Source organism: Herpailurus yagouaroundi, unplaced genomic scaffold (assembly GCF_014898765.1).
Source record: "Herpailurus yagouaroundi ecotype Mexico unplaced genomic scaffold, PumYag 67493, whole genome shotgun sequence".
Lineage (NCBI taxonomy): Eukaryota > Metazoa > Chordata > Mammalia > Carnivora > Felidae > Herpailurus > Herpailurus yagouaroundi.
Window position 1 is genome coordinate 1,503,383 of NW_024420301.1, and position 23,033 is coordinate 1,526,415.

General features: G+C 43.4%; 2 protein-coding genes across 6 annotated transcripts in view; one reads left to right on the forward strand and one right to left on the reverse strand.

The window, feature by feature from the left end:
- Positions 1 to 6,504, reverse strand: part of NSDHL (NAD(P) dependent 3-beta-hydroxysteroid dehydrogenase NSDHL) — a 30,136-nt gene extending 23,632 nt beyond the window's left edge. For 3 of the 5 annotated variants that reach the window (XM_040467453.1, XM_040467451.1, XM_040467448.1), the window contains exon 1: positions 6,373 to 6,504. The gene's annotated coding sequence lies outside the window, so the exon portion shown is untranslated. The remainder of the gene's footprint in view (positions 1 to 6,372) is intronic. The other 2 variants (XM_040467450.1, XM_040467449.1) reach the window with 2 other exon arrangements.
- A 163-nt stretch (positions 6,505 to 6,667) lies between these two features.
- Positions 6,668 to 11,322, forward strand: CETN2 (centrin 2). Its single transcript, XM_040467454.1, has 6 exons — positions 6,668 to 6,783; positions 7,752 to 7,910; positions 8,445 to 8,573; positions 9,926 to 10,063; positions 10,511 to 10,669; positions 10,902 to 11,322. The coding sequence occupies exons 1-5, from the start codon at positions 6,685 to 6,687 to the stop codon at positions 10,598 to 10,600; spliced, it is 615 nt and encodes a 204-aa protein (XP_040323388.1). The 5' UTR covers positions 6,668 to 6,684; the 3' UTR covers positions 10,601 to 10,669; positions 10,902 to 11,322.
- Positions 11,323 to 23,033: the final 11,711 nt, after the last annotated feature.

Genomic DNA, 23,033 nt, shown 5'->3' on the forward strand with positions numbered 1-23,033 from the left:
AAAAAAAAAAAAAAAAAAAAAAAAAAAAAAAAAAAAAACAAACTAGGAAGAGATCCACCTTCTACTGGTGAAATCTAAGTGCCTTGCTCAACTTGTGGGCAAGGGGAGAAAGGCTGCTGACAGGATTATATAAGAAGACAAGCAAGTGAGCCTAATCTCCTTCTTGCTGGGGAAAGTCCCCAAAAACTAAGTCCTAGAGGCAAAAGGAAGGGACAGTCTGTCCACCTCAAACCAGGTAGAAAGAAAAAGTATTCCCTCCTTTGAAAACATGGGAGATCAGCTTCTTTGTAAAGGGGTAATGCAGAGCAATTCAGAGGGGTGTGTTAGGGTGTGTGGGGGTAGTCGGGGCCCGGCCTGCTGTCTTCCATGGAGTCAGTGCAGGAAGGTAAGATGTAGCTACCACAAGCTCACCGGTCTAGTCTGTGGACAGCCAATGTCTGTGTATGCAAGAAAACTGCAAACAGGAGTCAAGGCAAAACACACTTCCCCAAAGGACTCAATCAGCTAAATCTTGTCCTTTCATAGACCTGAGGCGTCTGGTTGTTTCTGTTAGTCATTTGTCTCTCTGATTGTCTATTTTTAGGACACAGAAAGACCCTGGCTTTGGATTTGTAGTGGCCCCCGAGAAACCCATCAGCATGCCTGCGAGCTTGAGCTTATGCTATCCCCTCCACCTAGAATACCTTCCCTCTCCTTGGTGAGTTCCTCCTTATCCTTCAAGGCCTAGCTCAACTGTCACTACTGTGAACCTCCTCTCCCTCCCTGGGGACAGTCAGCTCCTTCCTTGTCTGCTCCCGTTCTAATACTCAGCACGCTCAATTATACCTTTTTTTTCCTACTTGGTTGTGAGCCCCCTGAGGGCCAGCAAAGAGCCTGGAACAGAGCAGGGGTTGTATTGTTCTCCTGCAGCTGCTCCCAGAGGTCTCTTCTGCAGAGCAGTGATCCTCCCTGCTGACCTCAGAGCTGCTATGGGGCTCAAACAAGGCTCGGGGATAAAAGTGGAGCTGCAACTTGTAAAAGAGCAAGCACCCGGGTTTTGGCTCACTCACCCAATGCTGGCCACTGCCAGGCAGAACCTGCGTTAAGACACAGCACCAACCTCCAGGGAGCCCACGGTCTAGTGTGAGAGACAGACTTAGTGGACAATTGTGGAATGCTTCTGAGTTCTCATGAAGGTAAACCCAGAACGGGGAGGCTGGCCCAAGAAGGCGATCCCTGAGCCAAGTTCTCAAGGCCATGGAGGAGTGAGTCAAACAGGGGTGGGTGTCCTAAAAGCCTTTCCATGGCCAGGGGTGGGAAGGACAGGTGATAGCACAGAGCCAGCATGTTCTGGCAACTGTGACAAGTTGTGTCATAGTGAGTATGAAGCAAGATTGGGAGCAAAGTTGAGAATATGAAGGGACTGTATGTCAAGTTAAGGTTACACTAAGAGGAGAGGGAGAAGTCCTGGGAAGTTGTAAGCAGGGTGAGTGTTAAGATTAGAAGGATCACTCTGGCTGCAGTGCGGAGAAGGGATTTTACCCAAGTCTAAAGTTTTGGGCATGCGGGGTAGGGGAGATAACAAGAGCAAATCAGAGAAAAGAAATAATATTGCCCGAAAAACTGCCAAATGCCAGGTCTTTTTACATCTAAGTATATTACACCATTAAGATCCCTAAAGCACCCAGTTAGGTCTCATTCAACAAAAGAAAAACTCAGGCACAGAGGTCGAGTGACTTGCACCACACAGATTTTACACAGCCAAGGCAGAACTTTGTGGCTGTTCTTTCTACTCTGCCAGGCTGTCTGTCACCCTGCAGACCAGTAAGTAGGGTATGGAAAACAAGACATATAAGGACCAGCAGAGGCAAAACTGGGCAGGGGGCTCAGATGCCAGGTTGGGACTTTACTCTGTAGTCATGGGAAGCCTCTGAAGGTTTAAGAGCAGGGGGGATGACCTGACCAGAGTGTTCACCAGGAAGACAAACCTGGCAGAGCAGGTAGACTAGGCAGGTGAGAAGCAGGCACAGGGACATTCTTCACCAGTCATTCAAACAAGCTTTACTGAGTACCTAATATGTGCCCTTCACTGTTCCAGGTACTGGAGTACCAGCAGTGAACAAAACAAAGATGCCTACCCTCATAGAGCTTACCTTCTAGTGGGTGGACAATAAAGAACATAATAAGCAAGTACCAGGGGAAAACAGTAGAGCAAGATATGGGGCTCAAGCATGCTGGGGGCTGCAGTGCTAAACAAATAGGGTGCTTAGGGTGGCTCACTAAGAAAGAAGGTGATAGTGGAGCAAAGACCTGGAGGAGGGAAAGAAGTGGAGCAAGCGGGCAGAAGGGCCAGCTGGAGCCAAAGTTCTGAGGATTGTGCCTGTGTGTTTGAGGCCCAACAAGGAACCTAGTGTCCCAGCTGGAATGAACCTGGAGAAAGGAAAGGGCATGATATGCCAGGCCCTGCAGACCACGGTGAGAATTCTGGCTGGTAGGAGCTGGGAGACTGCTGACAAAGGCCTGAATTGGAAGAGGAGCAGCAGAGGTGGAAAAGAGAAAAGGAATGGCCTTTAAGTGGGAGAACGGATAGAACCTGGAGGCTGGCTGGTTAATGCGGAGGGGACAGGAAAAGAGTCAAATATGACTGAATGGTTTTGGACCTGGTTCATGCTGAAAAAGGAAGGGAAAAAAGGGAAGAAGGTCAGCAAAGACGTTACTTTAATGGATGCTAATATATCTCATGCCTTTCTCAGCCTAAGAAGCTTATGCTCTGTGCCCTGCCTCCCTAAATAATGCCCCAATGCCCAGAGGGGAAGCATGTAAGGACTGAGAGCCCTCTTACACTGGGCTAGCTGTGGAGGGCAGATCCTGGACCTCCAGCTCCAATGCTTCAGCCCATACCCTTGCACACACACCCTTGTAATTCTCCAAGCACGCATGAAACCAGGAGCTGGTTCTTGGAAAAGATCAACAAAATTGGTAAACCTCTAGCAAGAATCATCAAAAAAGAGAGAGAGGACTCAACTAAACAAAATAACTAATGAAAGAGGAGAAATAACCAACACCAGAGAAATAACAAAAAATTGTAACAGAATATTATGAAAACTTATGTGCCAACAAATTGGACAACTTAGAAGAAATGGATACATTCCTAGAAACACAAAACCTACCAAAACTAAAGCAGGAAGAAATAGAAAATTGAACAGACGAATTACCAGCAAAGAAATTGAAGCAGTAATCAAAAAACTCCCAAAAAACAAAACTCCAGCACTAGACGGCTTCACAAATTCTACCAAACATTTTAAGAAGAGTTAATACCTATTCTTCTCAAACTATTCCAAAAAATACAAGAAGAAAGAAAACTCCTAAATTCATTCTATGAGTCAGTGTCACCCTGATACCAAACCAGATAAAGACACCACAAAAAAAAGAGAACCACAGGCCAATATCTCTCAAGAATACAGATGCAAAAATCCTCAACATATTAGCAAACCAAATCTAACCATACATTCAAAAAAATCATTCACCACAGTCAAGTGGGATTTATTCCTGGGATGCAAGGCTGGTTCCATATTCACAAATCAATCAACGTAATATATCACATCAATAAGAGAAAGGATAAGAACCATATAATCATTTCACTAGATGTAGAAAAGCATTTGGCAAAATACAACATCCATTCATGATAAAAACCATCAACAAAGTAGGTCTAGAGGGAACATACCTCAACACAGTAAAGGCCCTGTATGGAAAACCCACAGCCAACATCATACTCAACGGCGAAAAACTGAAAGCTTTTCCGCTAAGATCAAGAACAGGACAATGTTGTCTACTCTTGCCACTTTATTCAACATAGTACTGGAAGTCCTAGCCACAGCAATCAGACAACACAAAGAAATAAAAGGCATCCACACTGGTAAGGAAGAAGTAAAACCCTATTTGTGGATGCCATAATACTATATATAGAAAACCCTAAAGACTCCACCAAGAAACTACTGGAACTGATAAATGAACTAAGTAATGTCGCAAAATACAGTATCAATGTACAGAAATCTGTTACATTCCTATACACTAATAATAAAGCAGCAGAAAGTGAAATTAAGAAAACAATTCCATTTACAACCGCACCAAAAATGACAGAATATTTAGGAATATACTTAACCAAAGAGGTCAACGACCTGTACTCTGAACACTATAAAACAATGATGAAAGAAATCCAAGATAAGGCAAAGAAATGGAAAGTCATCCCATGCTTATGAGTTGGAAGAACAAATATTTTAAAAATGTCCATACTACGCAAAGCAATCTACAGATTTACTGCAACCCCTATGAAAAGTACCAGCAGCATTTTTCACAGAACTGGAACAATTCTAAAATATTTATGGAATCACAAAAGACCTTGATTCGCCAAAGCAATCCTGAAAAATAAAAACAAAACAGGAGGTATCACAATTCCAGATTTCAAGTTATATTACAAAGCGTAGCAATTAAAACAGTACGGTACTGGTATAAAAATAGTCACATAGATCAACAGAACGGAATAGAAAAGCTAGAAATAAGCCCACAACTATATGGTCAATTAATCTTTGACAAAGCAGGAAATAACATGCAATGGGAAAAAGATGGTCTCTTCAACAAATGATGTTGGGAAAGCTGGACAACCACATGCAAAAGAATGAAACTTGACCATTTTCTTACACTATACAAAAAAATAAACTCAAAATTTGGATTAAAGACCTAGATGTGAGACCTGAAACCCTAAAAATCCTTGAAGAGAGCACAGGCAGTAATCTCTCTGATGTTGGCTGTAGCAACTTTTTTTTCTGGATGTGTGTCTTGAAGCAAGGGAAATAAAAGCAAAAATAAACTATTGGGACTACATCAAAATAAAAAGCTTCTGCCCAGCGAAGGAAACAATCAATAAAACTGAAAGGCAACTGAATGGGAGAATATATTTGCATATGACATATCTGAAAAGGTGTTAGTATCCAAATTTATAAAGAACTGATACAACTCAATACCCCCAAAACAAATAATCTAATTAAAAAATGGGCAGAAGACATGAATAGACATTTCTCCAAAGAAGACCTCTAGATGGCCAACAGACACACTAAAAGATGCTCAACATCGCTCATCATCAGGGAAATAAAAATCAAAACCACACTGAGATACCACCTCACACCAGTCAGAGTGGTTAAAATTAACAACTCAGGAAACAACATATGTTGGCAAGGATGCAGAGAAAGGGGAACCCTCTTGCACTGTTGGTGGGAATGTAAACTGGTGCAGCGCCTCTGGAAAACACTACGGAGGTTCCTCAAAAAATTAAAAATGATCCAGTAATTGCACTAATGGGTATTACCCAAAGGATACAAAAATACTAATTCAAAGGGATCCATGCACACCAATGTTTATAGCAGCAGTATTTACAATAGCCAAGATATGGGAGTAGTCCATATTTTGATGGATGGATGAACTGAGAAAGAAGATGTGGTATAAATATACAATGGAATGTTACTCAGCCATTAAAAAAAAAGAAATGTTGTCATTTGCAATGACATGGATGGAGCTACAGAGTATAATGCTAAGTGAAATAAGTCAGTCAGAGAATGACAAATACTATATGATTTCACTCATATGTGGAATTTAAGAAACAAAACAAATGAGCAAAGCGACAACGAGAGGCAAACCAAGAAACAGACTCTCACCTATAGAGAACAAACTGATCCTTACCAGAGGGGAAATAGGTGGGGAGATGAGTTACATAGGTGATGGGGATTAAAGACTACACTTATCATGATAAAAACAAACTGAATAAAAGAAAGTCTAAAACCACACTCTCCAAGCACCCCTCACACTTCAAAGTCCTCCGTGACTTTGCTCATGGCAATGTCTCGGCCTGGAATGCTCCCCCCTATCCGCCTGAGTGACTATCAAAAAGGTCTATTTTGACGACCTGTCCCCTCATGCTCGCTCATATCTCCTTCACTTCCTTCAAAGTCCGTTCCCAGGCTCCCACCTCATCTCCTTGGCTGCTTTTAGCCAGGAGAGAACCAAAGTGATCCACTCTTAAAATCAGTTGCGGGCAGGGCGGGGGGGAGGCGGTGCTATAGAATGGACACTCTCGAAGAAATAGCCTCAGCGGGACACGGTTTCTAAGTCCCAGCCGTCCAAACCTGTGCAACATTCCCCTTCACTTCTCTGGGTCTCAGTTGCTCCTTGTGTAGTCTCCGCTGTAACACGCAAGGTCACGGTCTTCTCTGGCCTTCTGACCCTAATTTTGTCTTAGGCCAGACCAGAAACCTCCCGACCAGACCGCCTCACCCAGCCCCTTGCCCTCCTGCCTTGTAGCCGATAGAAGGCAGCCTCCCAGGGCGAGGTCGTAACCCTTACCGTCCGTAGGTGATCCCCTGGCCAGCCTCAGCGCTCCCCAAGCTAGCACTCAAAGACCTGCAGCCGCCGGCGGGCACCGGTTTCTCCACGCCCGCGTGAGCAGAGGATCTGCCGAGACTCCTCCGCCAACGGGATTGGCTTAGTTTAGCGCTAGTTCAGCCAATCGGCGCTCATAACGTGATCCTGCCCAATGAGGCCAGGTCTTAGCTGTGAGTGCACAGCCCCCAGGCCCTGGGCCAGGCCTTTGTCCTATTAGCCCCACCCACCACAGCCCTACGCCAATGGGGGGCGGCGGCGGCTAGTGGGCCGCCAATGGGGAGCAGGGCCGCGCGCGTGGGGAGGTGGGAAAGGCGCCGAGTCAGCGTATACGTCGGTTGCCGCAACAACGGGCGGTGGAGTTGGTCGGCAATGGTGAGTGCAGGCCGTTCTTTGGTGCCCCGCGCCCAGAGGCTGAGCCCTTCCAAGATTTCGTCTGGCCCTGCCAGCTCTCCTGCGCCGTTCTCGATTTTGGCGTGCCCCTCCTTCGTCTGAGTTCTTTCCCGGAAGCGTAGTGTAGAGACGCCTGCCGCCCAGCTGGGCCTGTGATTCGCTGCTGCTCCCCTTCACCCACAGTCTGCGCTGCGCCCACCCATCCCTTAGGCTCCCCTGATCTTCCCCTGCCGGCCCCCTAGGTGACCGCCCCTGGACAAAGAAAACTGACGTTACCCGCAGGCCCTGACTTCTCAGATCCTGACCTGGCCGCCTCGCTCTACCAAAGTTTACCCATAGAACTGGGGAGGAGGTTTATTATGTTTGATTGGTAACATGCATCCTAAAATTTAAGTACAGGGATATTCGGGACATGTTTTGAGCTCCTTGCAGGAGGGACAGATGTGCCAAGTGGATTGAGTTTTATTGTTTAATATTGGCAGAATATACATTTTAGCAGCCTAGTAATATTTGGCCAAATCTGGAAGCGTGGTTACTTCTTAAAGTCGGACTGCATAGAGGGAAGCGGAGTACCGCGAGTGGGTGTTGTAAGGACATTTCTAGATAATTATTAGGATCCCCAAAATCAAGGTCACCTGGTTATCTGTACATTTATGCAGTCAGCTCCTTGGCTAGATCTCTTTTAGGATGATTTTCAATCAGAGGTGTCCAACCGAACAAGGGGTCTCCTTGCTTCTAGAAACAGTAGTAAATAAAGAAGAGGGAGGGATAGAGGTGCATGGAAGGATTCACTGATCTTCCCAGTAAACCCTGTTATCTCTTCTGTTAAGCAAAGCTTCGGAATTGGTTGGTGTAAACAATTTTAAAATAATTTGTTGTCTGTAACTATTTTATGTAAAATACAGATTATTACATAATGCTGTGCTTCTGTGTTTGTAAAACGTCTAAAGGCCTCTAACTTTAAGAAGGCAAGCATGGCAACATCTGCCCAGCGAAAAAGGATGAGTCCTAAGCCTGAGCTTACTGAAGAGCAGAAACAGGAAATCCGGGAAGCTTTTGATCTCTTTGATGCTGATGGAACTGGAACCATAGATGTTAAGGAACTTAAGGTAAGCCATTTACATTCCAACTCCCCAGCCTTGCCTTTCCTCTACATCTTTTTGTTTCCCTGTCACCACTGTACCTCTTTTTTCCTCATCTCTCTGCAAGAAGTAACACGGGAGGATGCACTGTGTTCTGTTTTCCTATCTTTTCTTTACCTCAAGTGTTATTGAATAAAATGGAACACAAATATCAATCTGCATAATGTTCTAGTGTTTCCCAATCATTAAAAAAATTTTTTTAATGTTTATTTATTTTTGAGAAACAGAGCGCGGGTGGGGGAGGGGCAGAGAGAGAGACACACACAGAATCTGAAGCAGCCTCCGGGCCCTGAGCTGTCAGCAAAGAGCCCAAGGCAGGGCTCAAAACTCACGAACTACGATCATGACCTGAGCCAAAGTCAGACTGAGCCACCCAGGCGCCCCTCCCAATCATTTTAATGAAATTGTGTCAGATGCTGGCTTAATACTCTCAATGCTGTCATTTTTGTTCCTGTTAACGGTTTAGATGTGCGTATTGAGATGATCCTGTTTTCATTGTAGGTGGCAATGAGAGCACTGGGCTTTGAACCCAAGAAAGAAGAGATCAAGAAAATGATAAGCGAAATTGATAAGGAAGGGACAGGAAAAATGAACTTTAGTGACTTTTTGACTGTGATGACTCAGAAAATGGTAAGTTAGCTGGAATAATCAGCATATTTTCCACCCATAATGGTGAACAAATTTGAATCTAGATATGAAAATGTCTTCACTGAAGAAAAGTTAATACAAACTGGAGGGTTCAGCTGATAAAGGATGGTATCTATGACTGAAAATTAGAATGCTTAGGTTCTTCTTGGCTTTCTTCAAGTCCACACAAATCACAGGAAAAGTCGGTTTACCCTCTGTAAAGTCGTAAAAGTACTACTGCTGTCACTCTTTTGTGATTATTTTTCTCAACTGATTTGTCAATATGATAACCACAAGCAGTAAAACCTGTAAACACCAGCAATATTACAGTGCCTGACAAGGTGAAATGCCTATACTTTAAAGGTCAAAATTCTTTTCTCTCTCATTTGTTATTCTGGGCAGCCTTAGCCTGAGGGCAGGTTACTTCCAACAGCCTAGCTTTTCACTGCCCTGGGAATTTGGTCTTTTAGCATTTTCAAGGTTGAATGTACCCATTCTCTAGTCCCTCAGGTGTCACCATTTTAACGGGCCCAGGGGGTCAAGAAAGACGTGTCACCTGACCAATCCACCTCACTCCCCTGAGTGTCATCCCACCCAGGATGTATGTTGATGTTCCCATTGGGCCATTGCTCATTCGTTGGCCTTGCAGCTCCCCTTTTGTGAGGCTTATCTTCGCTTTAGTAGCATGTAGAAAAGTAACTCCATGTGTGTCTCAGGTCACAGGTCTGTTCCTACTCTAATAATTCTGTGGCTTTGAAATCATCTAATGATACCTGCATTTTTCTTTGTGTACTAATTTAAGTGATCAGGAAGCTTAACCTTCTGTAACCACCTAGTAAAGCTGTCCCACCTTAAAGGTGGGTTCCGAAATTGCTCTTATTAGAGAGGTTCTGTCTATCTTTAGCTACCTTTCAGGAATGTCTGGAGTTTGAGCTGTTGGGGGATTTTCCTCTCTTCCTCTTTTGGAGTACTTGGGATCCCAGTAACTCTCTGTTATCTCATAACAAGTTAAATAGCCCTCTCTTTCCTCCCTGCACCCCCCTTCCCCCACCGAGAGGACCCCTCTTCTGCCAACTCAAGCACTATATTTCCTCTAGCTTTAACTCTACCCTCTATTCCTGTTTCTCTCTGCTTTGTATAGAAAGAATATTTTAAGTCAGTCCTTTATATTTCCTTTTTAGCCTGTTTATAATAATGTCATTGAGTTTGTCCTCTTCTACCCTGGATGACGTTTGATCTCCTGTGAGCTAGGACCTATGTCATGAAAGCCATCACCAAGACCACGTAGAGGGGTTAGGTGCCGGTGAGCTGCTGCATGAGTAACTGCTTCTGTGTTATCTGTTTTACTTGCTAAGTCTGAGAAAGATACCAAAGAAGAAATTCTGAAAGCTTTCAAGCTCTTCGATGATGATGAAACTGGGAAGATATCATTCAAAAATCTAAAGCGTGTGGCCAAGGAGTTGGGTGAGAACCTCACTGATGAGGAGCTGCAGGTTTGTAAGGCATCGGACTTGAGCTTAGCTCCTGCTTGGAGCCCCTGTGTGACTTTTCTGAATAACATTTTCTCTGATGTGAGCCCCACTTTGAAGGAAAACTAATGTTCTCTTGTCCCTCTCTTGACCACTTAATTCCTCCTTTAATAGTGTGACAAGCCTATGGGCCTTGCTCCCAGAAAAAATGCACACGTAAAATTTTACCTCCTATTTTAGGTTTTAAGAATCCCTCTAGTCAGGATGATTTTCAGGCTCTCTTCTGGATATGTATGACAAAGTATTGCTTGATTTTCAAATAACTTTTTGGGAAGCAAGCTATTCTAAAAAGCAGCACATTTGCAATGGGTGGACCACAACTGTCTATTCGTGTAACCTTATGAAAGCCATTGCTCAGTCATTTTAATTCATTTATGAATGAATCTAAGTTGAATCCTTATTGTTCTACAGGAGATGATCGATGAGGCTGATCGAGATGGAGATGGAGAAGTCAATGAGCAAGAGTTCCTGCGCATCATGAAAAAGACCAGCCTTTACTAAGATCAGTGTCTTCTTTTCATATTGTGTGAAACCTGGGTTTTGAGAACACAAACTATTTTCCCCCACTGACCTCCCTGTATAACTTTAAAATTTTTTTTTTCAACGTTTATTTATTTTTGGGACAGAGAGAGACAGAGCATGAACGGGCGAGGGGCAGAGAGAGAGGGAGACACAGAATCGGAAACAGGCTCCAGGCTCTGAGCCATCAGCCCAGAGCCCGACGCGGGGCTCGAACTCACGAACTGCAAGATCGTGACCTGGCTGAAGTCGGACGCCTAACCGACTGCGCCACCCAGGCGCCCCTCCCTGTATAACTTTAGTAACAACCTTGAATCTCTTTTAGGTATTTGAAAGTGTTCTTAGACATTAAAGTTCTTTGTAAGGTGACCTGCTGGTTACTTTAGTTCCCCAAAGCAAAATGAGAGCATATTAGAGTGGAGAAAAGGGTCTTAAAGCTTTCACCCACCTGCAGTTCTGCCTTGTATCGCCTCACTCTTGTCATGCATTTCCACATTGATGCCACCACAGAATGACTTCTTGGACTAGCACATGTTGTACCCATGTCACCAGAAGCAGGGGGCCTCTCTTTGAGGTTTCCAGTTATAATTTGACACCTGAGTGCAGCTTTCTCTTTTATAAAACCCAGTGAAGTTATTCACTTGCATTTGGATGTGTGTTTGTGCTATTTTTTTGTCTTAAAAATAAAGCCTTTTTTATTTTGAGCTTTTGTTCTCTAAGGGTGAGTTCTTTAACCTTGAATATGAGTTCATCTTCTAAACCACTGTGTTGAAGACAGCCTGGTAGATCCCCAACTCCTTCCCAGCCGATGGACAGAAAATTAATCCTTTATTACTGACTTGAATTGTTTGTTTCTTTGGGAATCCATCAGTGTGTAAAACTAGTAGAATTTCCATTTCACCTAAGCCTAAATGATGCCTTAAAAATAGTTTGGGCGCAGTTAGTCTGAGAGTCTTATTGGTAATTTGTGCTTGGACAAATTGGGGAAAGGCAAATTATTATGACAGTAGGTTGAATTCAGCCAACCTCTGGTCAGTTTATTTGCTGGATGGTGTCAGATTGGGCTGTGTCAGATTGGGCTGAATGACCTTGTCTAGCCCCCTCTTCACCCTACATGGGATGACCTATAAGAGAAGCCATGGCAGAGAATATTAAAGTCTTTGCCCCAGGCTGAGGGTGGGGAACAAGAAAGGTGGAGGGGAAATGGAAAATGAACAACAGTGATAGAATGCTCATTCACCCACACGTGGAGGGGAAGAGAATGGGTTTCAAACTTCTGGGGGCATCCTAATCCCAGGATAGGGTTGCCTCAGCTAATAAAGAGAACACCTAGGTCAATTTTAATTTTAGACATTTTTTTTTTAGTACAAGTATGTCCCATTTGGACTTTGTGTTGTTTATTCACTGTTGATCTGAAATTTAACTTTGCTTGGGTTTCCTGTATTTCAAGTGGTAACCCTACATGGAGAACATGTAAAGAGGCATGACCCTGGGCCTCATCCCTGGACACTGGCATCCTGAACAACTTGGTGACCCACTCCCAGACAAGTCTACAGGGGCATAACTCTGAGAAACACTGGTGGGATGTGGTGGGGGAACCCAGAGTAGCTTCAGACCTGGGTTCTCTCATGGGCTCCACCAGTTTCTGGCTGGGTAATTTGGGACAAGCTCCCTCTCCAAGTGCCTCAGGTTCCTTGTCTGTGTAGTGGGGAGAAGAGTTGTGCTTAAGTCTGAGTCTCTGAGGGCACAATGCAGACTCACACAAAGGGCCAAGAGGGCATTTCAGAACTGTTCTCAATGTCATTTCCTTGGTGTGATTGTCACATAGCTTTGTTAGATGTGCATCCATGAAGTTTTTAATGTATACTGTCCTCCAAAGTCGAGTTGACAGCATTTACTGGGAGGATTTGACCTTTGTCATATTTCTGTTTTCTAATAAGAGGCATGTGATCTGATAAAAGACATACGATAATGGAAAGGAGCGGGAAGACTGGGTCCTACTTCCCATTTTACTGTTAACTGTCACCCTGGAAACATTCTTATCTCCTCCTTCTTAATGTTCTCATAAATGAAATATAGTCAGGAATCTTGGGGGAAGGGAAAGTGGTACGTAACATGTTATCCTTAAGGATAAAAACAAGCACGAGGTACTCACTATATTGGTGCCTGCCAGCCATTTTAAAATAGGTTTGTGGAGGGGATGGAGACAGAGGGAGCAGCATGAATCAGTGGGTGTGAGACTGGAACAGAGAGTCACATGAGGGTCAGGAATATGAGGACAGAGAGGCAGGTGGGACCACTTCATGTGAAGGCAGAAAAGAGGACTACAAGGGGGTGGGGGAATGTGGATGGAGGGAGGACTGCAGTCAGTTTATATAGGGCTGGACCAGGTAGTTGAAGGGAATGGATGGGATGGGGAAGAAACTGTAGGAGAGGTCAGTGCAGCTGCAGGTGATGCAGAGTTGTAGAGTGGGTGGAGAGTGATGGTGACAGAGTGGGGGCAGAGTCAGCTTAGGTGGGGCTGAACCAAGAGATGTAGGGGAGATGGCAGAGGGTGGGGATAGAGAAGTAGAAGCTAGTTTTTGTGAAGCTGGATCAGGGAAATGTAGGAAGAGTAGTTAGGTAAGACTTGGGGGGTGTAGGGTAGATGGGGAGGGAGAAGCAGCATAGGACAGTTCACAGGAAGGGTCTACAGAGTTGGAGGGGAATGAAGGAAGATAGGAAGGGAGATAAAGGGAACAGGAACCAATGAGGGAGATGTATGGAGAGTAGGGTAGGGTGGGTTGGGAGAGGTAGGAGAGGTCAGTTCAATTGGGGATGAATTAGAAAGATCCTGAGGAGAGGTGGCTGGGAAGTAGAGGGCCCAAAGTCAGTCTATGAGGGCAGGAAAGAGTGATTCAGGTAGGGGGAGGAGGAAAGGGGAGAGAAAGGGAGCAAGAATTAGTTTCTATGTAGATGGCCCAGCCCATAGTTTCTATGTAGGGGCTTGGGGGTGATGGGGAGAGCAGAGGTCAGTTCATGTGGAGCTGGACCAGGGAGCTGTAGAGGAGTGGGGCGGGATTTGACATAGCACAGAGATTTGTTCATGAGAGTTGGGACGGGGAGGTGGGGGGCGAAATTCCTTCATGTGGAGCTGAGGGGAATGAGAGCAGAGGTTAGTTCATGTTAGGGGGTAGTAGAAAAATGTAGGGGTGAGTAGGATGGAGAGCAAGGGAGGGCATTTCATGTTGAGCTAGGTATTGGAAAGGAGAGGGAGCTGAAGTTGGCTGATGTAAGATGGACAAGAGAGAGTCATAGGGAGATGGCAGGCATCTGGATAAAGAGGGATCAGAAGTATCTTCATATGGAGCTGGAGCAGAGAGGTGGAGGGAGGTGGAGGGGTGAGGATAGAGAGGGAGCTGGGGTCACTTCCTACGAGAATCCAGCAGAGAGATCCAGGGAGATGGTGGGAATGGGGGCTTTGGGGTGGGGGGAGATGGGTGGGATTAAAAAAAAAAGCCAGTTCCTGTTGGGCCTTGTGGGCCTCCGTACTAACTGAGGGATATACTGGATTTCCTTGAAGGAACTTTCCAGTGGAATAGTGTTTTCGTTGCTCCAAAGCATTACAACTGCTAGGAACAGCTGTCTTAATCAATAGCCATACTCAGGCTTGATATAAGTAAAATCTATCTCAGAAAGTTGTTTAAAGAAAGGAGGTAGCTCAGTCCCCGTCTTTCAGACATGGAAGAGCTGCTGGATCCAGGATGTTGATGGGACATCAAAGGGCAGAAATGTACATTGGCTGCCTGGTGGCATCTTCTGGGGTCTGTTCACCTCCTATCAGATTTTAAATGCTTGTTTTGGTCACACTTTCAAATACTGAGTTTTGGCAGCACACTCGAAGGGAGTAATACACTCAAAGCAGCACTTTACCAACAATTACAACTCTGTCACATCTCCACAGCCATCCCACTATGCATTGATATATTGCTTTGACTAGAACTGCTTGCTCCCTGATGATGCTCCCTCACGAAGCCAAATTCGCCCACAGTCTAGGTGCTATGTGTTTCTGAGCCCTCCATGGCCATTGTGATAAGTGTCTTGTAGCAAGTGGCTCCCTCGTCCACTCCATGTCTCAGAACCTGCCCTGCTCAACATCCTATATTCTAATTAAAAATTTTTTTTAAAATTTTTTGAATGTTTATTTTTGAGAGAGAGAGAGAGAGAGCGCGCGCGCGTGCGCGCGCACATTAGCGGGGGAGGGGCAGAGAAAGAGGGAGACACAGAATCCGAAGCAGGTTCCAGGCTCTAAGCTGTCAGCACAGAGCCTGATGTGGGGCTTGAACTCACAAGCCTTGAGATCATGACCTGAGGCGAAGTCGGATGCTCAACCGACTGAGCCACCCAGGTACCCCCTGTATTCTAGAAGCCACTGTATTCTAGTGGCTGTATTCTAGAAGCCACTGGACTACTGCACATCTTCAGCTGTAGCAAAAGTAATCACTCTGCATTGATCACAGCTGTGAAGCAGTGACATCATTCTAGTGTGCCATGCTGTGACATATCAGACATATTTAGTGACCCAAATCTCCATCAGTGGCCCCTAAGACTCTCACAGAAGCTCAAAGCCCATTTCTAAAATATTACGACCAGAACTTGTCTTTTCTAGCTTTTCCCTGCTGACTGTCAGTCATCTCTTCTAAGCCTCCTAGTAACCACTGCCTTTCTCCTTTTGATTCTGGTTGCTAGCTACCATTTAGAGGCTTGTGATTTTCATTTCCTTTCTCCTCTTTGCCCCAAAAGTCTATTATGTCACCAACATTTCCCTGTAGTAGTCATTGTGATGCACCCCTTTCTTTTTCATTTCTGAAACTACCACCTCAACCCAAATTTGGATTGCTATAATGTCCTTTCTTCCTTGTCACTGTGGGACTTGCGATCTCTACAATGCTGTATCTGCCCCTGTTTAGACATCCTGGCAACTAATCACTCCTTGGATCCAGCAACCTCATCACTCACCTGGACTTCCTGCGATCTTTCCTCCCTTCCCTCCAGTCTTTTTTAGCTTGAAAAATCAATCTTCTTCAAGGAATATGCCAACAAAAGAGGATTTATTTTCTTTCAGAAAGTTGCTTTTTTTCTTACTTGCACTGACTAAAAGGCTGTTTACCTATCTGTCTTCAGCAGTTTTTGAAACCTTCAATCCATTTTCAGCTTTAGCCTCCCTGATGTTTTTTTTCTTTGGGATCCATATCATTGCTTTTTTTTTTTTAAATCTATTATTAGAACTGTTCTCTCCTTTCTTTTGCATTCATTCATTCATTCATTCATTCAGCAAATACTTAATGAGCACTCAGGCCTTGACCCAGGCTCTGAAGTGAAAAAGAAACACACAGTTGCTAGCTTCATGGGATTTACAGTCTATTTAATTTTTTTATTTTTTAATATTTATTCACTTTCTGAGAAACAGAGAAGACAGAGCAAGAGTGGGGGAGGGGCAGAGAGCGAGGGAGACACAGAATCCGAAGCAAACTGCAGGCTCTGAACTGACAGCACAGAGCCGGATGCGGGGCTCAAACCCACAAACCATGAGATCATGACCCAAGCCAAAGTCGGACACCTAACTGACTGAGCCACCCAGGAGCCCCATGGGATTTACAATCTAGTGAAGGATTGAAGGGGTGCTATTTTAGACAGGGTAGACAGGACCTCCTTGTAGAGATGACATTCTAGAAAAGACCTGAAGCCATGTGGAGATCTGGGGAAAGAGTACCCAGGCAGAGGAAACACCGGGTGCAAAGTCCCTGAGGCAGCAGTGAGCTGTTCCTCACTCACACCAAAGTGAAAAATGGCAAGTTGCAGAAGGAGGCAGCAGTTGGGTAAGTTAAAGCCTTGTAAATCCCCAAAGTAAGGGTTATGTTCTGTGGGTGATGGGGGTGGTGGTCAGCACTGGGATCTGAGCAGGAAAGTAACATGCCTTACACTGGAGTCTCATGCTGGCAGCTGTGTTGAGAATTGCCTATGAGAGTATGTATCTTTTCACAGTATGAGCTCATTTAAAGGTCTCCCTGCATAGCTACATGGCTGACTTAGACATTTTTTTTTTTTTAATTTGGATTATTTGAGATTGAGAAATTTCTGGGGCAAGTTTTGCTATGGAATGTGAAGCGTTAGAGGCAGATTTCTCCTTTTTAGAATTCCCATCTTTCAGGAGCCACATTCCCTTCTAGAGTCTCTAGCAGTGGGATCACAGATTATACTCTGTGCTATTTAGCTTCCTGCCTGTTTCCTCCCAGAGTTTGCCTCCTCAGGTCCTCTAGTCTAAGCTAATGTCTACCCAAACGGGTTGTTTATTATTATTATTATTATTATTATTATTATGAACTTCAAAATGTCATTATTATTTTCTCTCAAGTTCTGGTTATTTTCTCAGCCCCAGTCAGTTCTCTCTTGCTGGTCAGGTTTAATAGATCATTCTAGGGAAAGTGGCTTATAATTCCCAGACCTAGGATTTCCCAAACTCTTTATGGTTTAGAAAGGACTTGATCTTTGTATTATCAGTGTTGGACAGTGATATTTATTACCCCATTTTACATATAAAGCAACTAAGGCTCAGGAAGGTTAAGCATGAAAGCCAAGACTGAAGCTCAGAGTTTGACTCTAAAGCTCATGCTCTTTCTACTCTATCACTCTGCTAAGTAAAACAATTTGATTCTTATTTCAAGGAGTTTAAATACTTTTAAGTGGAAGCTGGATGGTTTATCTCTTTCTCTCTGGTTTGGCTTACACGATTTCTATCTTAATTTCTCACTTAGAATTCTGATTGCCTACAACACCCATCAGGGCAATTACTTAAATGCATTACAGCTTCCTGCTATGGGGTTAGGTCTCCAAAGACATTCACTTGGCTATTGCAGTGATCAAGTTTATGTAAAAACTTGACTGGGCTATGGGGTGTCAAACAGTATTTTGAGTGTTTCTCTGATGGTGTTTTTGGATGAGATTAACATTTAAATCTATAGGCTGAGAAAAGCAGATTGCCCTTACTAATGTGAGTGGGCCTCATCCAATCAGTAGAAGGCATGAATTTAATAAAAAGGCTGACCCTTCTCTTAGTAACAGAGAAAGAATTCCTCCGTTGAACTGGGGCATTGGCTTTTTCCCTGCCTTCTGACTCAAACTGAGATATCAGCTCTTCTCGGATCTTAAGCCTGCCAGCCTTCAGACTGGAATTGCACCATTGGTTCTGCTAGTTCTTAGACCTTCACACTCAGAAACTTACACCATTGGCTCTCTTGGGTCTTCAGTTTGTTGATTTATCCTGATGATCTTGACAGTTGTCAGTCTCCATAATCATGTGAGGCAATTCCTTATAATCTACGCATGCATCCACCCATCCATCCATCAATCTCTCTCTGTGTCTCTCTGTTTCTGTCTAGATAGATAGATGATAGATATAATATAATTAATTATATGTATATGTATATGTATAATCTGTTGGTTCCGTTTCGCTGGAGAACTCTAACTAATACAGCCAGCAGAGGGCAATCTCCCATCAAACACTGTCCGTTTCCCACTTGGAACTCTTAGACAATTGTTTTCTTTAAAAAGGAGAAAATCTAATTCTTTTTTTCCTTCCAGACAAAAGAAAGGCAACTTCAGAGGGAGAAAGGGGCATAAAGAGCTGTTGGTATATGTGATAGGAAATGGTCATCCCCAGAACAGGCTTATTACAGTGACAATGACATCATGATTTTTCTGCATGAGATAGACACCAAAGTTCTGCTGGAAATCAAAGACCACATTATAATCAGTGGGATAAGCTATAGGGCCAGATTTCACAGGTGGAATTTCTCTAACAGAAAGAAAAAGGGAATGAATGGAAAGAAGGATGGAAAATGATATTACTGACATAGTTTATGTGTATACATTATGTATAATCTTACATTCATACCTATGTAAAATATAAATGCAGAGAATGAGGTCTGGAAAGATGCATACCAAACTTTTAATAGTGGTTTCCTCTGGAGAGAGGAAGGTGCTTCGTGGGCTATGGGAAATGGATTTCTTCCTCTTATTCTGTTCTGGGTTTGAATTTCTTAAAACAAGATTGTATCGCAGTATGACTTATATTTTTAAAATGTTATTAAATAACACTTCACACATATTAGGATGGTATAATAAAAAAGCCAGAAAATAATAAGTGTTGGTGAGGATGTAGAGACATGGGAACCCTGATACATTTTTAGTGGAAATGTAAAATAGTGCAGCCACTTTGCCAAACAGTTTGGTGGTTTCTCAGGTTAAACATTAAACTACCATATGACCCAACAATTTCACTCTTTAATTTTTTTCACTGTTTATTTATAGTTGAGAGAAAGAGAGAGAGAGAGAGAGAGAGAGAGAGAGAGAGAGAGCGCATGAGCAGGGGAGAGGCAGAGAGAGACAGAGACAGAATCCTAAGCAGGCTCCAGGCTCTGAGCTGTCAGCACAGAGCCCGACATGGGGCTCAAACCCATGAACCGTGAGATCATGACCTGAGCCAAAGTCCGATGCTTAACGAACTGAGTCAATCAGTACCCCGCTTTAAAAAAAATTTTTTTTTAAATGTAAGTGCATTTAAATGATCAGTTTTTTTCATTATGATTTCTGGATTGTGTGCCCCATGAAAACCTTAACCGACTGAGCCACCCAGGTGCCTCCCAGCATTTTCACTCTTAAATATGTTACCAAAAGAATTGAAGTTAGGGACTTGAAAAGATATTTGCACATCCATGTTCATAACATTATTCACTATGGTCAAAAGGTGGAAACTCAAGTGTCCATCCACAGATGAATTGATAAACACAATGTGGTATACATACCCAATGGAATATTATTTAGCTATAAAAAATAATTAAGTTTTTATATATACTATAGTGTGGAAGGATCCTGAAAATATGCTTAGTGAAAAAAGGCAAGACACAGAAGGACAAATATTATACAGTTCCATTTACATGATATACCTAGGATAGGCCAATATATAGAGACAGAAAGTGAAGAAGAGGTTACCAGGAGCTGGGAGAAGAGGGAAGGAGAAGCTGTTGTTTAATAAGTACAGAGTTTTTCTGGGGATGATAAAAAGTTTTGAGTGTAGGTAGTGGTAATGGCTATACAACAGTGTGAATATATTTAATGCCACTAAGTTGTACACTTATGAATGGTTAGAATAATAAGTATTATGGTATATATATTTTACCACAGTAAAAAAAAAAAACCTGAAGAATTCTTAAAGAAACAAACAAAAAACAAGTGTTGCACTATTTAGATACACAAGGGATCTGCTTTCACAAAGGAGAGAAGAGTGGCCTCTAGGGACTACAGAGGGGTGGCCTCAGTTATAGGGATGATGTGTTTGAAGCAGCAGGTGCTGAGCAAGTTTCTGACAGTTGGAATATAATAAGGAGATGTGGGAATTCGTTGTCAGCCACTTCATGCTAAACTCCATGAGAGTGGGGACTAAATTTATCTTTGCTCATCATTACAACCTTAGAGCCTCGCACAGTGTTTGGTGCACAGTAGGCACTCAGTAAATATGCATTGAATAAATGAATGAATATCTGTGGCTTGCTAATAATCTACCTTAAAAAACATTTTCAGGGTGCCTGGGTGGCTCAGTCGGCTAAGTGTCCAACTTTGGCTCAGGTAATGATCTCAAGGCTTGTGGGTTCGAGCTCCATGTCATGTTGGGCTCTGTGCGGACAGGTCAGAGCCTGGAGCCTGCTTCCGATTCTGTGTCTCCCTCTCTCTCTGCCCCTCACTTGCTCACGCTCTGTCTCTCTCACTCAAAAATAAACATGTAAAAAAATTTAAAAACATTTTTTGTCCTATCATTTTGGGCACCATTGTCAATTATTTTGTGTACAAAGAGAATTAGAAGCCTGTAATTCACATATTTGGTTATCATTAGCATAGAGATAGTGTATTCGTTGGGGCAGGCTAACTTCCATATCAAAGAATCTCGTGTCTCAGTGAGCCGACTCAATAAACTATTATTTTTCACTCATGTTGTAGTTCAAAATCAGTGGGGGTGGGTGGAGTGGGGGTTGGGCTTTATTCTATGCAGGCTATTAGGGACCCAGCTTCCTTCTGACCAGTAGCTGCAGAGGCCCTAGGCACTCCAAGGCCTCCCCTGGCTTCTTTGCATCTGGCTGGCAGATGAGTGAAGAGAGAGATCTTGGAGGACCATGTGTGAGGCTTGAGTGGCCAGACCTGCAAATGTCATACATCTCTTTTTCCTATACCCATTGGTCAGAACTCAGTCACATAAGTACACTGAATCACAAAGGATTCTGGAAAATGTGGTCTAGGTACAAATAAAGGAGGAAAAGGTAATGGTGTTTGATGAACATGTAGCATCATCAATGTCATAAATAATATAAATGTGGGGAGCACTCCTGGGCAACTGTGTATCGTGTGTGCTAAGGGAAAGTTGCCCAAAACCAAAGTCCCAGGAGCTTCAGTGTTCAAGAAATGGGAAGAGAAGGCGAGGGAAAGCAAAGACACTGAAAATAAGGAAGGTGACGGCAAGAATGTCACAGAAGCAAGGGAAAACTGTGAGAAGAGACAGATCTTAGAGCAATGTCTGTGGAAATCAGACTGTGGTGGCTTAGGAGTGGAATGTGGGTGAGAAAGTAGACTACTATAAAAGGGTAAGAGAGGAATAGTAGCTAGTGGTCATGCAGAAGTGGCATGGGGAGAATTGCTTTGCTTTGTTTTGATTTTTAATGGGAGAAACTTGAGAATGTTTGAATGTTTAAAGGGAAGGAACCACAGTAAATACAGTGTGGTGTAGGGTGAGGAACAAATAAATGATTATTGGAACAGAAGAAATGGTCTTGAATCAAATTTCAGTGTATATGGCGATTTGGTTTATGTCAGGAAAGGTGTGAAATGACAGACTGTCTCTGATGCACCTATGTATATGGTCATCTATGTGTATACCTTTCTTTTTTCAAGAAAGGACTTATGGCAGCTTGAAAATATACATTCTGGCAACAAAATAAAACAAATGTGCGAAGAGGAAGAAAATGACATGTTGGGACAATGACATGAAACATACATTTAGGTTTTCTAACTTTAAGCATCTCTTTAATACTGACTGCTTTAAATACCAGTGCTAAGCTGATTTGAGATGCCTTGATCAATTTGTGCCGTGATCCATTAGATAATTCCGTTTATGTAACTTGCTCTGCAAAGTCACTCTTCAGACAGAGGCTCAAATTTATTCTGGATGTTGCTAAGAGAATCACGCAGTCCCTGCTCCTTGCCCTGTATATTGTGCAACAGCCTTTGACCACAAGCAAGAAAACCTGACATGAACATTAGACAGGGACTGACTGTTCTGGCCTCAGAAACAGTTTCTAAGTCAGACAAGAAGCTCAGTTTTATTTCTCTATAATCATATCTTGTTCCTGATGCCAGTGGCACCTTCTGAGCCATCCCATTTGGTCTGAACTGTTTCTCCTAAGCTGTTTGATACCCCTAAGGCTTCACACATCCTCTTGTCTACAATGTCCTCTAATTTCTCCTCTACCCCCAGCAGATTCACTTTTAGCCTACAAGATCCAGCTTACCTGTCACATGCTTTAGGGGAGTTTTTTGTGACTGGCCCCAGGATGGATCTATACTCCTGTCTGTGCTCCCCCAGCCCATGTCCTCTCCATCATAGCTCTGGTCCTGCTAGATTAGCAAGATCATCCACTCCACTGACCTTGTGCTTCAACTCTGCATCCTTGGGGCCCAATATCTACCATGGCCAGAGTTGACATACTATGTATGGAGACTTTGTAGCAGAGAGGTGGGGATTTATATTTAAAACCACAACTACCCGGGACACCTGGGTGGCTCAGTTCGTTGAGCGTCCAACTTCGGTTCAGGTCATGATCTCATGGTTCACGAGTTCGAGCCCCATGTCAGGCTCTGTGCTGACAGCTTAGAGCCTGGAGCCTGCTTCTGTGTGTGTGTCTCTCTCTGCCCCTCCCCTGCTCGTACTCTGTCTCTCTCTGTCTCAAAAATAAATAAAACATTTAAAAAATTTAAAAAAATATGTAAAAATAAAACCACAACTACCATTTTGAACTTGGTGATGATTACATGGAAGTGTATCCTTGTCAAATTTCTCATTGAACTTCTGCACTTACAATCTGGGCAGTTTATTAGACGTATATTATACCTTGATAAAACACTAGTAACCTACAATTTTTTTTGTACTTTAGAGAGAGAGACAGCACAAGCATTGGAGAGGGGCAAAACGGAGAGAGAGAAAGAGAGAGAGAGAGAGAGAGAGAGAGAGAGAGAGAGAGAGAGAGAATCTTAAGCAGGTTCCATGCTCAGCATGGAGCCTGTTGTGGGGCTCAATACCATGATCATGATGACCTCATGACCTGACCTGAAA